The 14,750-nt window shown below is 47.1% G+C and overlaps 1 protein-coding gene across 2 annotated transcripts in view; it reads left to right on the top strand.

The window, feature by feature from the left end:
- The window catches only part of Shc3 (SHC adaptor protein 3), a 173,248-nt gene that overhangs the window by 87,155 nt on the left and 71,343 nt on the right, over window positions 1–14,750 (top strand). For both annotated transcript variants that reach the window (XM_078030657.1, XM_078030658.1), the window contains exons 4-6: window positions 2,057–2,176; window positions 5,296–5,349; window positions 9,569–9,620. In XM_078030657.1, coding sequence (XP_077886783.1) covers window positions 2,057–2,176; window positions 5,296–5,349; window positions 9,569–9,620 — 226 coding nt within the window. The remainder of the gene's footprint in view (window positions 1–2,056; window positions 2,177–5,295; window positions 5,350–9,568; window positions 9,621–14,750) is intronic.

Genomic DNA, 14,750 nt, shown 5'->3' with positions numbered 1-14,750 from the left:
CAGTAACACATCACTACACAGTACTTGTACCACCAAGGTTCAGTAGACATAACCTGAAAGGCAGAGTTCATATTTTATGCAACAAAACCAGTAGGATATGGAGTGTTGAGCATTGATGGTCTGCTCTTGAGATGAGTTCTATTTAATTGTGAGTCTGTATAAGTTAATGTTTAAGAAATCTGTATATTAGCCAGCTCATATAAATGTCTAATTGGGTCTCCTTCGCTGATACTAGCTAGCTCCACAACACCACTGGAAATCCTCACGTCACAGATGATGAGAACTGAGAGGCAGAGACGAGATGAGATGCAGAGCTTGAGCGGGTGGTGGAGTTAGGTTGGGCCCACACCACCTGCTCCAGAGCCTGAGTGTTCAACTTCATATTCTTTTCACCCTGAACATGGTTTCACAAGACAGGGAAAAATCCTAGTGAAGAGAAATCAGAGAAAACCCTCTTCAGTGAATCGTCTGGTGACGACATTAACTGGCACCCACAATCATGGGCTTTCTAGGACTGGACTGAATTGTGCGGGAAGCATACCTTAGAGAACCCTGAATTGACTCTGGAGGCTGAGCCTTTCCAGATCATTTGGGCAGTTGGTGAGCTTGGCTTTGCTATTCCCAGGGCACCAGGTTGTTTCTGTCTTCAGAGATGGGGGCATTCACGTACCTCCAGGTCGACTGGAGAGAGAGAGCAGGCAAAGAACGTGGGTGACATTAATAGGTGTGTCAGTTTAGGTCTGGTCGATCCTCTGCAGACATTGAGGACCAAGAGAGGCTCTGAATCTTGGATTCAGGGACGGAGAAGTATCTGAGAACAGAGATAGGGAGCTTCACTCCCAAAGATGGGTGGTACTCACAAGTCTTGGGTTACCCTCATAGTCCTCTTGGTGGGAGGAGGAAGAAACGGTGCCCATTTCTGGGCTTCACCTCAGGTGCACTTGACCCAGATCTCACAGGTGGGGCCTGGGCATCTCTATTTTTAAATATCTTTTTCAGGAGTGTTGACTTAAAAAAAAAAAAAAGAAAAATCAGCACAGAGAGACAAAAGAAATAGCATTTATCTTGGAAGCAAAGTGCTGCGATTTGGGCACACTGAATCAGGGTAGCCACAAATAGTGTCCCCTAAGGCAAGCATGGAAGAGGGTTTTTTTTTTTTCCTTTTAGTAGGGGATTTCCATAAAAAGTTATTTTTGGAGAAAGTTCATTGGCTGGATAGAAATCCTAAACTGTAAGCCTATTCTGATTGGCTAATTAAACGGGGTACGCCCGGTTGAGAGAGAGAAAGAGAAGGCCAGCCGATACGGACGTCAGTGATTTATCCCAGTCTGCCGGAACATTCTGTGGCTTGACCTTCAGCAGGTGGAGTGTGCCAACTCCACTTGAGAAACCCCTGGCCTTCGTCACTTCCTTTTCTTTCCCAGGAGATGAAAACAGTGTGTGCCTTGTTAGAACTAACTGGCATCCGGAAAGAGAGAATGCTCTACTTCAAATTGAAAAGATGGGTTGGTTGGTCCCAAAGGACAGAGAAATGAGTGTGGGCAGGATTTGTCCAGGGACTGGGGCAGAAGGCACCTCACTGGACATGCAGCCCTTTGGTTCCTGAAAGAAGGTTGGGACACCAGTAATAGCCAGCCCGGGTCAGTCCACCCTGGGCTGGCTCAGGCCACAGGATCCTAGCTGGGCTCTCTATGTGAACCCCCACCCAGAAGGTGATTGTGTGGAAGGATCTGGGGCGCATTCCCTTAGCAACCAACACTCACCATCCTTGGAGATTGCGTGGAACCCCCCACACTGGTCTGCTGTGGTCTTTCCTGAGAGGTAGCAGTGCATCTTCTAGATGCCACCTGTCAGCCTCCGCTCTCTCCCTCCCGGCTCACTCATCTTCCTCTTCCCGTGCCTGGGGTGGGAGGAGGGGTCCGTGAGGGCTGGTGGGGGGGCTGTGTGTGGCTGACATCTGGGTCTCCACCCTTGTAGAGGAGGCCAGCGCAGAGGTCGGGCAGGGTGGCCTTCTGTAAATCAAAAACAGATCAAAACATGCTCTTGGATTTCACAGCCTCCGAGCAAAATGCTGTCCAGCATCCTGGGGAAGAGCAACCTCCAGTTTGCAGGGATGAGCATCTCCCTGACCATCTCCACCGCCAGCCTGAACCTGCGGACACCCGACTCCAAACAGGTGTGTGGTCGCCCAGGCCTCCCGGCCCTCCCCGAGCCCAGCAATGGTCTTCCCAGGGCAGCCTCACCAGACCCCCGGTTAGAACATGTTTGGGTCAAATCTGGATCAGTCTCTGAACTTTGGCCGCCAAGAGAATGACGGGTGGGATGGGTTCTCTTTAATTTGGCTGTTAGTAACTATTTTTTGTTGTTTTTCGAAGGACGATGGAAGAAACTGTTTTTATTTGCAATGTGATGAAAAAGGTGATGTAGGTGCAAAAGTCTTCTCTTGACGTCTTATCCCTTGTAGAACCGTGTTCTATTGGTTTTTATAGATGACGTTTTTTATTTTATCAACTTTGAAGTGTCTGGCCTGCCTTGGTCCGATTGACAGAAGTGTTTCTTCTTTAGTGGTTTATGGTCTTGGAACATCTTAGTTCAAGGTGTCGCAGGGCGGATAAGATGTGGCATATCCATGACCCAGACAGGGTGGGTGGATTCAGAGCTGACCAACGCCGCACAGCCGTGGTCAGTGCGGCTAATTCCATGTAGGATGATTGCGTTTCTGGGCAGCGTGTGTCTTATGATTCTTATAGCAAGTTTCTTCAGTTGGAAAAATGGGTATATGAATGATGGTCCTGGCTCCCAACAGGAGATTCTGAAGGTCAAATAAGGCAGAAAACTTTGCCTGGTGAAAAAGTGGATGTGGAGTGGACATTTTTATTGTATCAACTTTGAAGGGGCTGGCCTGTCGAGGTTGAATCAATAGTCATCTTTCTGTCCTCCCCTGCTCTGCCCAGCCTACAGTGCTGGCAATGTGAGCTGGACACTGGATGTGACCTCTGCCCCTCACACTCCATGACTCTGACCATGTTACCAAGGATGCCCGTGGCTGACTTCATGTTCCTACACCTATTTCTGTTTATTGGCCTCCATAACCCCAGGTGGACGAGCAGTATCCTCAGCTTCATTTATGCCTCCAACTCCTACCCAAGAGGTAGAAATAAATTCTAGATTCTGCATAGAACTGAGAAGCCACGTCCAGGCTTTGTTTGGGCATAAGTGGATACCACTCTCGCTCCATTCTTCTGTGTTCCTGGGACCCACAGATGATCCCTCGTCTTTGCATACTGACTAACTGTGCCCAGGACGGGGTGATTAGCCCTTGAGGCTGTGGGGAGGCTTGTTGGGGAGGCTCGGCCTTGGCCTGCGCTGTGTCAGGTGGAGTCCCCCCCCCCGCTGTTTGTGGTGGCTGGTCCACTCAGCCCTGCATCCCATCGCTGCTCATTCCCATTCTCCTTCTCTATTGCTGGGGACTTCAGATTCCAGGAATCTTCAGTCTGTAACCCTCAATTCCATGGGCTCTTCTCCCTCCCCCCCCCCATAAAAGAGAAGAGGCCCCCAGGACACTGCTGCTGCATTTGGCCCTGCTCCACCTGAGACCTGGGCTGGTTGGATGTGTCCAGTTCCTATCTTCTTGCCTCTGGGTTCGGTGGGTGGACTCCGGACCCCCAGGTGCTGCTCACTCAGATGACAAAGGTACAGTCGGTGGCAGATGGAGCCGAGGTAAAGATCAGATGGCTCTGGACTCCCTTCCTGTTGACTGTAATTGTCAACTGCAGCAAATTGAGTCCCGTACGGTGAGATCCTTCCTGCTCTGTCAGAGAGAGCAGACGGGCAGCACCTCCTCCACTCCACCGAGTTCCAAGTAGGAGAATGAGATAAAGCCTTTGGAGCAGAAGCACAGACTCTATCTATTAGAATCAATTAGCTCTAATTTTCTTCCTCCCCTTTTCAATTTTTCTGTTACTCAAGGGAATTAGATTCAGTCACACAATAATGATCATGCATCATGTTGATTAAATATGACTTTCATTTTTCCCCTGCTAAATCTTACCTTCCAATTTAATTTCTAAGCCCCAGTTTTGGAGCTGTCTTAGAAGCAAAAAATTAAATACACAAAAGCTAATTATGCAAAATTCAAAAAGTTATCATTATTTGGGGGGGGGTCCTATTTCCTCACCATTCCCTCTACCGTGGTCTGAGGACAGGATTCTAGGGTGACTATTATTAGCTTAGGTCACCCGGGGCTTGGGCACACTGCTTTATGGTCCCTTAGATGCTCAGGATTGCCTACATCCTGAAGTTTTACAATTGCCAACAGCCAAAGTAGGTATTTAAAAGTAAATATGTGATATCATTTGATTATATTTGGGTTTCACAGGAGCCTGTTTGGAAACATCCCTGGGATGGCACAAATGTAGCTCTGTCAATCCTACCTGCCGGCCGGAGGACAAGGGCCTGAGGGGATAGTACAGGAATCAACCTGGCTGTGTAGGGATGGAGGCAAGAGCTCTCTTCCCCACCCCCAGAAACGTACCCCAATGTCATTGCATGGTCTTTGGAAAGATAAAAATAGCATGGAAGACTTATGGAGCTTTTTAAATTTAGGGCAGCTTCTAATTTGCTTAGTGTCTACTAAATTCCGCTGTATGCTGCGGTTTATAAAAGCTAATGGAAATTTCCCATTTTAAAATTAACTTGGAATGTCCTCTCTGGTTTCTACGTTGATAAATCACGCGAGTGCTGTAGATGGCACCGGCTCTTGATCCTTGTTTCTGGCTTCCTTCTTTGTCTGTGCACAGCACAAATGGGACAAAGAGAGAGGGATAGGCCCCTCCTCCTCCATGCTAGCTAGGGGGTCTGTGCTGGGGGTCCTGGTGTGGCTTTGGAAGCCACCATAAATGGCAGTGTTCTGGGGTGCAGGTGAGACTTTTCCTTGAGATCCTGGCCGGCGGGTAGAGGTCTTTGGTCAACAGCTGGTTCCTCTGAAGAAGTCACTTGGTCCCTGGGGCCTCAGCCACCCCACCTGTCAGGTGGAATTCTGATGCTTGCGCTCCACAGCTCCTGGGAGGACTGACAGAAAGCCGCTGAGGCCAACCAGCTGGACAGCAGCCATCGGGCTGTGAATGCTCCCGAAAGGTGGTCGACGGCCGCGACTCTTACAGTTGCTATTTTCATACGGTTGTGAGTTTTCAGGAAAACTCGCCAGTTTGGATCATGGGATAACAAGGGGTTGATTTTGCAAGACGTGGGAAGGGTCATAACGGCACGTGTCGTTTCTTGTTTTGGGCCTGACAGATCATAGCGAATCATCACATGCAGTCCATCTCCTTCGCCTCCGGGGGAGATCCGGTAAGTGTCCTTGGACTTGTTTTCTCTTGTACTTTTGGGGAATTTCCAAGAAGGGACCCTTCCTTAAAGTGTGCCCCCTCTGAACAATAAACAAAAATTAACTGTGATGCCAACTTCTCCCTCTCAAACATTGGAAACTCTTCTTGACTATCATTTCTTGGGGGTAGGTAGCCTCTGTCAAGGACCTGCTGTTAATTTTTATTTCATAGCCAAAAACCGTCAGAAATTCTGGAAGCTTTGACCTTTTTTATAAAAAAGAAATATTTTTTTTAGCTATACCTGGGCACAATATCTTTATTTTGTTTGTTTCTTTTTAAGTGGTGCTGCGGATCGAACTCAGTGCCTCACACATGCAAGGCAAGCGCTCTGTCACTGAGCCACAAGCCCAGCCCAAGCGTTGGCGTTTTTAAGAGGTGGCAGATTGCACCCCCGAACCACAGTTTTCAGAGTTGCTGGGGTCTTGATCACTCTTTGCCCTGCTTCCCCCGCCCCCCAAGTAGCCCTTGTGCTGGGCACACACTGCTCCTTATTTTAATGCTAGGGATCCTGTCTGCCGCTAGCCGCAGGAGGGCAATTTTCCTGATGACCTTCCCATTTCTTCTACTTGGATCACCTTGTCACAGAACTGCCGCTGGCATAGTGGGAGTGAGGTCAGTCAAGAGAGCCATTTCTGTGGCAGATTCCAGATGTTTCTGAAGGACAGTCTCATAGGGACCCAGATCTCAGTAACGAGAGAGCAGTGTTTCTCTGTGTCCAGTAGTGGTGGGCATCAGGGGCAGGCACGGCTGGGGTTGGGGGCTCCTGCCAAGGACCAGTGCCTCTGGTCATGTGCCCTGTTCCTGTCCAGCACCCCCACCTCAGACCCCACACCCAGGGCACTTGGTGGCAGAAGGGATTGCTCACCCCGCACATGAATCTTTGCCCTTACATCTTTGCTTCATTGACCAAAGATGACCAGAGCACAGTTTAGCGGTGACATCCCATGGGTTCACATGGTTTGGACTCTTGTTAAAAAAGTCTTTTTTAAAAAAGTCTACCACAGTGGCTTCCTTTTCTTTTCTCCTCTGCTCTTGCTGTACCTTTGTTTTCTTTCGAATCCTGACGATTTCTCACAATCCATTGTAACAGGAAAGTCCTCAGTGGCACACCCATGCTACATTTCCTGGGCTCATGCGCAAGGACGGTCCAGTACCTCCCCGACTGCACTCACACACACACGTCTAGACCAAGATCCTTCCCTTTGTCTCTCTCTAAGTAATTTGCCGTGGTTGTCTAAGTGCTTAACCAATGTGATGCTCTGAGCCACAATTTCCCTTCCCTCTTTCCTTCCTCGTGCAGGGGATGGAAAATACAGTTTCCTAAATGTCAAAGGTAACCCAGTTTGGAAAACTAACAGACAGATATTATTGAACTGCATCAATAGCTCCTTTCAGGAACTTTTCTTAATTCTTGTCTTAATGATGATATTTTGAGTAGAGATACAAATATCTAGGTCCTGGAGAGCCAAACACATGGGCTTATATAAAATTATTTTATTCTCCAGGATATAAACAGGATGTGGGCCTGTTCTTTTTCTTCAAATATACTCATCATCTTTTCATTTTAATGAATGGAACTATTTATTGACCCTTAAAGTAATCCATAACCTTTTATGTTTGTTGTGATTCTTTTTTCTAATACAGAAAAATGGCATGATCCCAGAGGACAGGAAGCCTAGTTACTTTCCATTTTATCCAATCCAAATAGCTAGTGCATGAGATCTCATTCCAAACGGAATCATAACCACAATTTTACCACATTACGATTATTGGTAAATGTTTTAAGTAAAACCAAGGACTCCAGGCCCTCGTCCTGATACCCCTGCTAAATCCATGTGTTGTTCAATGCTTTGTGTCTCAGTTCTACACAGTCGGAAAGTGGTAGATGGAAACATCAAATGAAACAGACTGGAAAATATTATTAATCCCTCTCTCCAAAGAGGCAACACAATAATTAGAGTCTACTATGGTCAGCAGTGTCCAAATACCACCCAAAGAATTTTAGAGCAATGGCCAGGCTCCGAGGTTCTCGGGGAGGGAGTAAGTAGAGAAGCAGCAACCCCTTTGTTGGAACTTTTCAAGAACATTGTTTTGAATCCTGTTACACTCTACTACTATTCCAGAAAGAGATCAATACCAGAATCAGAACAACCGTGTCCAGGCTTAGCCATTGACCATCTGAGAGACACAGATCAGTCTTCTTACTGTCCTTCCTCCCCCAACTTTGAGCCAGAGTAGAGTTTCTTAGATTAGGGTAAGATTTTTTTTTTTGTTAAGTATTTCCTTGAATATATCATTCATGCTGACTCAAATTAATGATGTGACCCGAATCTGTACAGAATCCAAGAAGAGATGGCTTTTGTTTACACTTTTTATTGAACTCTAAACTCCAATCCAATTTGGAAATTAAATACAAACAAACACTGTCAAGCCCATGGCATTCAAAGTAACGTGACTTTATTGTGATGGACAAAGTTCACTGGAACTCAGTCTCTGCTCCTGATGGCTGTAAGACTGGCCGTCCTGGTGCAGAAGGTTCTGAATCTAGCGTCTCCCTCCTACCGAGGGCAGAAGGATGGTTTAATTCTTCTACCACTTTCTCCTATTCAAGGAAAATCTGCAGCTGTGCACCATGATGTCCAAATGTGACAGAAGTCGACTTCCAATGGGGCAAAGGCATCTACTCTGACTGTTCTTTTCTTTTTTCTTTAAAAATCTGCCAACCTTCATGTTGGAAACCCAATCGCAAATCTCAGCCTGAAGTCTGTGACCGTAGCCACCTCCTGATCTTGGATATCAGGTTCTCAAGCTTATCAGGGAAGGGGAAATAGGAAATCGTGACCCTTAGATCTGGTGACCTCTCAGACACTGGAGGACACACCCCGGGGTCCTGTGGTTCTCAGGGTGACGCCAAGAAGCTCTTACGGCTTCCCATGGACCCTTCCAACCCTTACTCTCTTGACGCCAGGAAGAGTCTGACTTCAGGCTGCCATCTCTGGTTTTGCCAGCAGCTTCAGATCCTCACCAGATCCCGTTATAGAGGACACGTGAAGATCTGATGGAGCGCTGTTGAGAGAGAAGGAGATGTCCCCTCTGCTCATAGATGGTGACAGGGAGGTCACCAAAGAGAACCCTAACAGGTGCTAACGACAGTCAGAACACATCAATCACCTTGAACCAATCTCTCTCTCTCTCTCTCTCTCTCTCTCTCTCTCTCTCTCTCTCTCTCTCTCCCTCTCTCCCTGAGGAGTCTTGCTATGTTGCTCAATCTGGTCTTAAAGTCGTGATCCTCTTGCCTCAGCCTCCTGAGTCACTCGCATGACAGGTGTGAGCTTCGGCATACTTTTTAAGTCTTATTTTCTCTATTCATTGGTTTTATGAGAAGGAAGGTGAAGAAAGTCTTATTTCACTTGGAAGGGTGAAACTTCTAAATAGAACTTATAAAATATCTTAAGGGAATAAAATTATTATTTATGTCCAAGAAGAAAAGAACTCTCTTATCTCAATCACCCAAGACGGGGATGTTTGTGATCAACCTCTGAACATCCGTCCAGACCAGTACTTCTCAAAGCATGGTCCCCAGCCCAGAGGCAGCTGTAACTTGTTAGGAATTCAGTTTGGGGATCTTACCCCTGACCTACCAGAGGGGAAATTCCAGGGTGTGGCCCAGAAATCTGTTCTAACAAGACTTACAGGGGATTCTGACACTAATTCAAATTTGAGGGCCCCAGGTATGGACGTTGCTGAGAGTCGTGGTCCTCAACTTAGGTTCACATTGATATTTTTCTAGGGACTTAAAAAAATTCCTGATGCTCCAGGCTCACAGCCAAACCAGTTAAATCAAATTATCTGGGCAATAGGATTCAGTTTTGGAAGCTTCCCAGGAGATACGACATGCAGAGGAGCAGTGCCTTCCATCCCGGCTGCTCTAGTGTGAACGTGGGCCAGCAGCATCAGCACCAGGAGGGCGGCTGGAAATGCAGCCCCCCAGGCCCTGCCTGGACATGCTGAGCCTGAATCTGCATCCCCAGAAGCTGCCTAGGTTGGGCTGTTGTGTGGGCAGTGTTTGATTCTTTGTATGCTGGGAAGTGTCCTTATCAGCTTGTATTGATCTACTGTATCCCTGTGATGTTCTCTCCCCGTGACGAGCGATACTGACATCTTGTTTTTTTCTTTAACAGGACACAACAGACTACGTCGCCTATGTAGCTAAGGACCCTGTTAATCGCAGGGGTAAGCCATGCTTGACCCACAGCATTGCTCGTTTGTACACAGCCAGGCTTAACACTCGAACCAGATGTTCCTCATTAGCTCAGTTCCCTTTGCCAAAACGAACATGTGTCATATCACATTATGAAGGATAATTGAGATTTGCAAGGGTAGCAGCATCACCTGGCTGAATTAAGGGATGCTGGACGTTGCTAAGCTTGAAACACAAACCTGTATCCTGATGGCTACGGTTCGCTACACCTGACTTCACACATTAGCAGCTCCCACCTGTGCTCCGATGGTGTCCTTGGTTACACTTGGAAGACTCTATGCCTGCTGATCCTCCTGCCCAGTGTCAGCTCTCTGTGTATGCCCACTGATGATTCAGCCACCTGAGCCACCTCTGACTGTCCTACCCAGCTCACAGCCCAGTGTCCAAGCGCAGGGTGCCTCTCCTTATCCCACTTTAAGCTTCTAGGCTTACACAGGCTGGATGGGGTGGGTGTTCCTTTACAATACCAAGACCCATTGGATGATAACACACTTGGGGTGGCGGGGCTGACCTATGCTGTGGTACTCTTGACGGCTGGGCAGCTCCTGATGTGTTATACCACAGCTGCAATCAAAAACTCATCCATGGCCACTCCCACCGCTGGTATTTATGACAATACAAACCACTTCCTTCCACTACCAGCTGGCCCCCCACATCCTCCCAGACCCTACCCCGTGTACCAACTGCTGATTTGCCTGCTGGCTTGGCATCCTATTTAAATCCATAACCGCACACGTGTATCTCTCCCACTTAAAAATTTCAACATGAATGAGATCTTAGCATTCTGTTTTTCCACCCTCCCTGCAACCTTTTATCTTGAAAATATTTTGAAGACAACCCTTATGGGTAGATTGATCCACAGTGTGGAGACCTGCTCCCTAGGGATTCCTGCAAGCGCCTTCTTTCTTAGGTGTGATGTTGTATGACTCATGACTCCTCCTAAAGAGGCATTTGCAGAGCAAATGCAAGGTTCTGTTTCTCTTGCAAACGGAACCTAACCTGGCTGTAAAACTTCTCATTTCTGTGTAAGTGTGTGAGGATTATTTTCCACCTGGTCTTTTTCAACCCTGGGTTAATAAGCAGTGAATCAATGGGGGTTGTCTTTCCTTTGAATGGTTTCTTTAGATGGACGATAACAAGACATTACAACCAGTTTTTAGCTATTCTTCTCTCCCAGGTGAGCCTGACCATCCATCACCAAAAACTATCGTTTTGGCTGGGTGGCAGAGAGGAGGACTTCTACAGATGAGGTCATACAGGTTCTAACCCAGACATCTTCCTGTTTTCTAACTGTCACTTCTGAGCAGAGACGAGGTCATTATGAAATGTGGAGGACAGAAGAAAAGGGACCTGGGTGGTCTTGATGACCTGGGAATGGTCCTCATCATGGCTTCCTTGCCAACACCATGTTCTGGTCCACCAATTCTCGGGGGAAGCAGCCGTTCAGTGGTGGTTGCAGATGGCTAGCATCTGTGGCCGGTGAGCAGGGGCACACCCGTCAAGGTCAGGACTGTCACCCAGACCAGTTGAACACCAACCCACTTTGCTGATTCAGATGCTGATCTAGAGAGTCCAAGTCAGCTTCGTGTCCATGTCCCTCTATGCTGAGTGGCGTCCCACGGCTTTTCCAGGTGGCTCTTCCATCCGACAAGGAAGTAGAGCTTCCTACATGGCAGCTCTGGGCTCCGTAAGACCCGGAGTGGAAACTTCCAGTGCTCTGAAGGGCAGCTTCATCTCTGCTGTACTTCTGTTCAAAGCAACCTCATGTAGCTCAGCTCCATGGAGAGTAGGACCATGCCTGTTGTTATGGTTGGATGTGAGGTGTCCCCCCAAATCTCCTGGGCTCATGGGGGAGGTAAATGATGGGATCATAAGAGTCACAGGTAATGGGTGCATTCGTTCAGTTGATGGAGTGGTAATCTGAATGGGCTCCTGGGTGGTGATTGCAGGCAGGTGGGGCGTGGCTGGTGGAAGTAGTGCCCTGGGAGCAGGCCCTGGGGAATTCTGTCCTGTCCCTCTGGATCCTCTTTGTTTCTCTCTCTGCTTTCCGGTGGCCACGAGGCAAGCAGCTTTCCTTCACTGCTCTCTCTGCCACCGTATTCTGCCTCACCTGAGGCCAGAGCAAGGGATTTGGCCGACAATGGACCGAACCTCTGGAACCGTGAGCCCAGATAAACTTGCTTCTCTAAGTGATTCTTGTCAGCTGTCCCGGTCACGGTGACAAAAAGATGGCCAGCACACCTACCCTTTGAGGAGAATCGTATCCAGGAATCTGCAGCCACCATTGTCTGCCAGGCCTCTGTTTTGTACACACGGGCGGGGGGCAGTGTGGGTGGAGAGGGGAGCCGGGCTGCATCTCTGCGGCAACCTTGCCATGAACTTGACTGCAGAGCATCTGTGTCCACCCAGGATTTCCTCCTCCCAGGGAGCCAGGGAAGCGCCTTTTCCCAGCTCCTTCTATCTTTCCTCCCCTAGGCCAAGGTTTAATTTAGAATGAATGCCTCTCCCATTAACGATCAGATTAGTAAGAGTTCTGGAGGTGAGGTTCTGACGGAGGCTCTCAAGTAGCCAAGTCCTCCTTCAGATACCTGTAGGACTGTGTGCTCCAGCAAGACTTGAAGCATTATAGTTCCTTGGGCCCCAAGCATAGTCCATAGTCCAACTGCCAGAGTTGTGACACATCGGGGTCTCTGCAAGTCTTCTGTTGAAACCTTGCAGTAATAGGTTATTGTCCCTTGCTGCTATTACTGTTTGTTTCTATGATTATTCCTGCTTATGAATTTTTGCATGTCATTTTGGCTTCTCTAGAAGTATCTTAAATTTTTCAATTAGAGCATAATAATTATAAGTAATTATAGGATTTGTTGTGACATATTTGTACTTGTACATAATAAAACTTGATGAATTTCAATCCCCAATATCTTCCCTGGCCCTCCCTCCTCTCTGCTTCTGATTCCTTCCTCTATCCTAATGATCTTTTTTTTTTTTTTTCTATTTTCATGAGATCCTGCTTTTCCTTTATTCTCTTCCACTTCTGCATATGAGAGAAAACATGACCTTCAACTTTTTGAGTCTGGCTTATTTTACATAACATGATTCTCTTCAGTTCCATCCACTTTTCTGAAAGTGACATATTTTTGTTCTTCTTTATGGCTGAATAAAACTCCTTCATGTGTATATGTACCATGTTGACTGTATTCATCCATTTGGTTCCAGACACCTAGGCTGGTTATATAACTTGACGATTGTGAATTAGGCTGCTATGACTTGAATTCCTTTAGATACGTGTATAGGAATGGTGTTATGGCTTAGACGTGAGGTGTCCCCAAAAACTCATATATGAGACAATGCAAGAATTTTCAGAGGTGAAATGATTAGGTTGTGAGGCATAGCCTACTCAGTGGATTAACTGGTTGATAACTGTAGTCAGGAAGGATGTGGCTAGAGGAATGAATCACTAGGGTTCATATTTTGTCCCTGGTGAGCAGAGTTCTCTCTGCTTCCTGGTTGCCACAGTTGCTTCCCTCTGCCATATCCTTCTGCTACATATTTCTGTCTTCCCTTGGGCCCAGAGCTATAGAGTTGGCTAATCATGGACTGAACTTAAATTTTCTTAAAAGAAAATAAACTTGGGCTGGGTATGTGGCTCAAATGGTAGCGTGCTCACCTGGCATGCGTGGGGTGCTGGGTTCGATCCTCAGCACCACATAAAAAAATAAAATAAAGATATTGTGTCCACTGAAAAGTAAATATAAAAATTTAAAAATTCTCTCTCTCTTAAAAAAAATAAGAAAGTAACCTTTTCTTCCTGCTGTTCTTGTAAGGTATTTTGATCACAGCAATGAATAAGCTGACTGAAACAGAAATTGATATGGATAAGTGGGGTTGTCACTATGACTAACCTGACCGTGCTGTTCAGAAGCCTTTGGAGCTGATTTGCAGGGGGGAGGATTTTGAAAAGTATACAGTTACAAGCCGGAAAAGCTTTACAATGATGTAAGCAGAGAGTGATTCTGAAGGGAGCTCAAAAACCAGTAGGACTATGGACAGTAAAGAGGGGGCTCATGAGGTTTCAGAGAAGGAAGATGGTATTGGAAACTGGACTGGAAGCCATTCTCATTACATTCCGACAAAGAAATTGTCGACGGTTTCCCATGTCCCAAAACTCTCTGTGAAGCTGAATTTAAAGGTGGTAGATGAATCAACCTGGTGGAGGAAATTTCAAGGCAGCACAGCATTCAGGGGATTATAGCAAAGTTTATTGTGATAATCAAGAGCATAAAGCAAATAATAAAGATTTGAAAAAACTTGCAGTTTGACCAGAAAATTGTGAGTAAAAATGGAGCTTAGGAAGCTGTGGTGATTAAAGAGAAGGTAACCAATCAAGAGATGCTGAAGTATTTTACTCAGAGATAATAGAAAAGACAGCTTGAGGGCACCTCAGACATTTGCAAGACCATACCTATGCCAGGCTTGAAGGCGCAAATAGAAGGGAGGGGGAGCACTCTGCTTGTACAGAGAGTGTCTAGGAAGTCGTCTCTCTGAGCTCAGACGCCCAGGCACGGAAGGACTACTGCAGCCAGGGTCCCAGGAGGCTTGGCTACTGCTCAAGAGGGCACAAGACCTTGACATCAACCACCTGGTGCCGGTTCTGCAGGAATTCAGGACGCTGGAAAGAGGTGGTCATGGAGGCTTCACTGAGACTTCAGAGGAATGCCTGAGAGGCCAAGCGAAGAGCAGCAGGGCCGGAATCCCAGCAGGCAGCCCCTGAGAGGGCAGCTCGTGGGAAGCAAGTAGAAGTTGCCGTGGAGACCTCCAAGATGAAGAGATGACAGTCACCTGGAAAGCTGCAGGAATCAAGCAAAGAGAAGCCAAGAAAGAGGCCACATGGGTTGCCACCGACAAGGCTATGGGGCAGGTCTACACTGACCCTAAGGTGATGCCGTTATCATGCCATGTACTGTAGATACTGGAGCTGTAGGAATTGTTTGTTCAGTTGAATTTCGATCTTTTTGGTCCTGTCCCTTCTTTTTGTGCCCATCTCTCTCTATTTTGGAACAGAACTAGGTACTCTGTGTCCTTATATGTTGGATGTCTGTAAC

The sequence above is a fragment of the Ictidomys tridecemlineatus genome, chromosome 13, assembly GCF_052094955.1.
Source record: "Ictidomys tridecemlineatus isolate mIctTri1 chromosome 13, mIctTri1.hap1, whole genome shotgun sequence".
In the NCBI taxonomy this organism is placed as follows: Eukaryota; Metazoa; Chordata; class Mammalia; order Rodentia; family Sciuridae; genus Ictidomys; species Ictidomys tridecemlineatus.
Note: the sequence above shows the minus strand (reverse complement) of the source record. Positions and strands in the feature narration are given on the sequence as shown.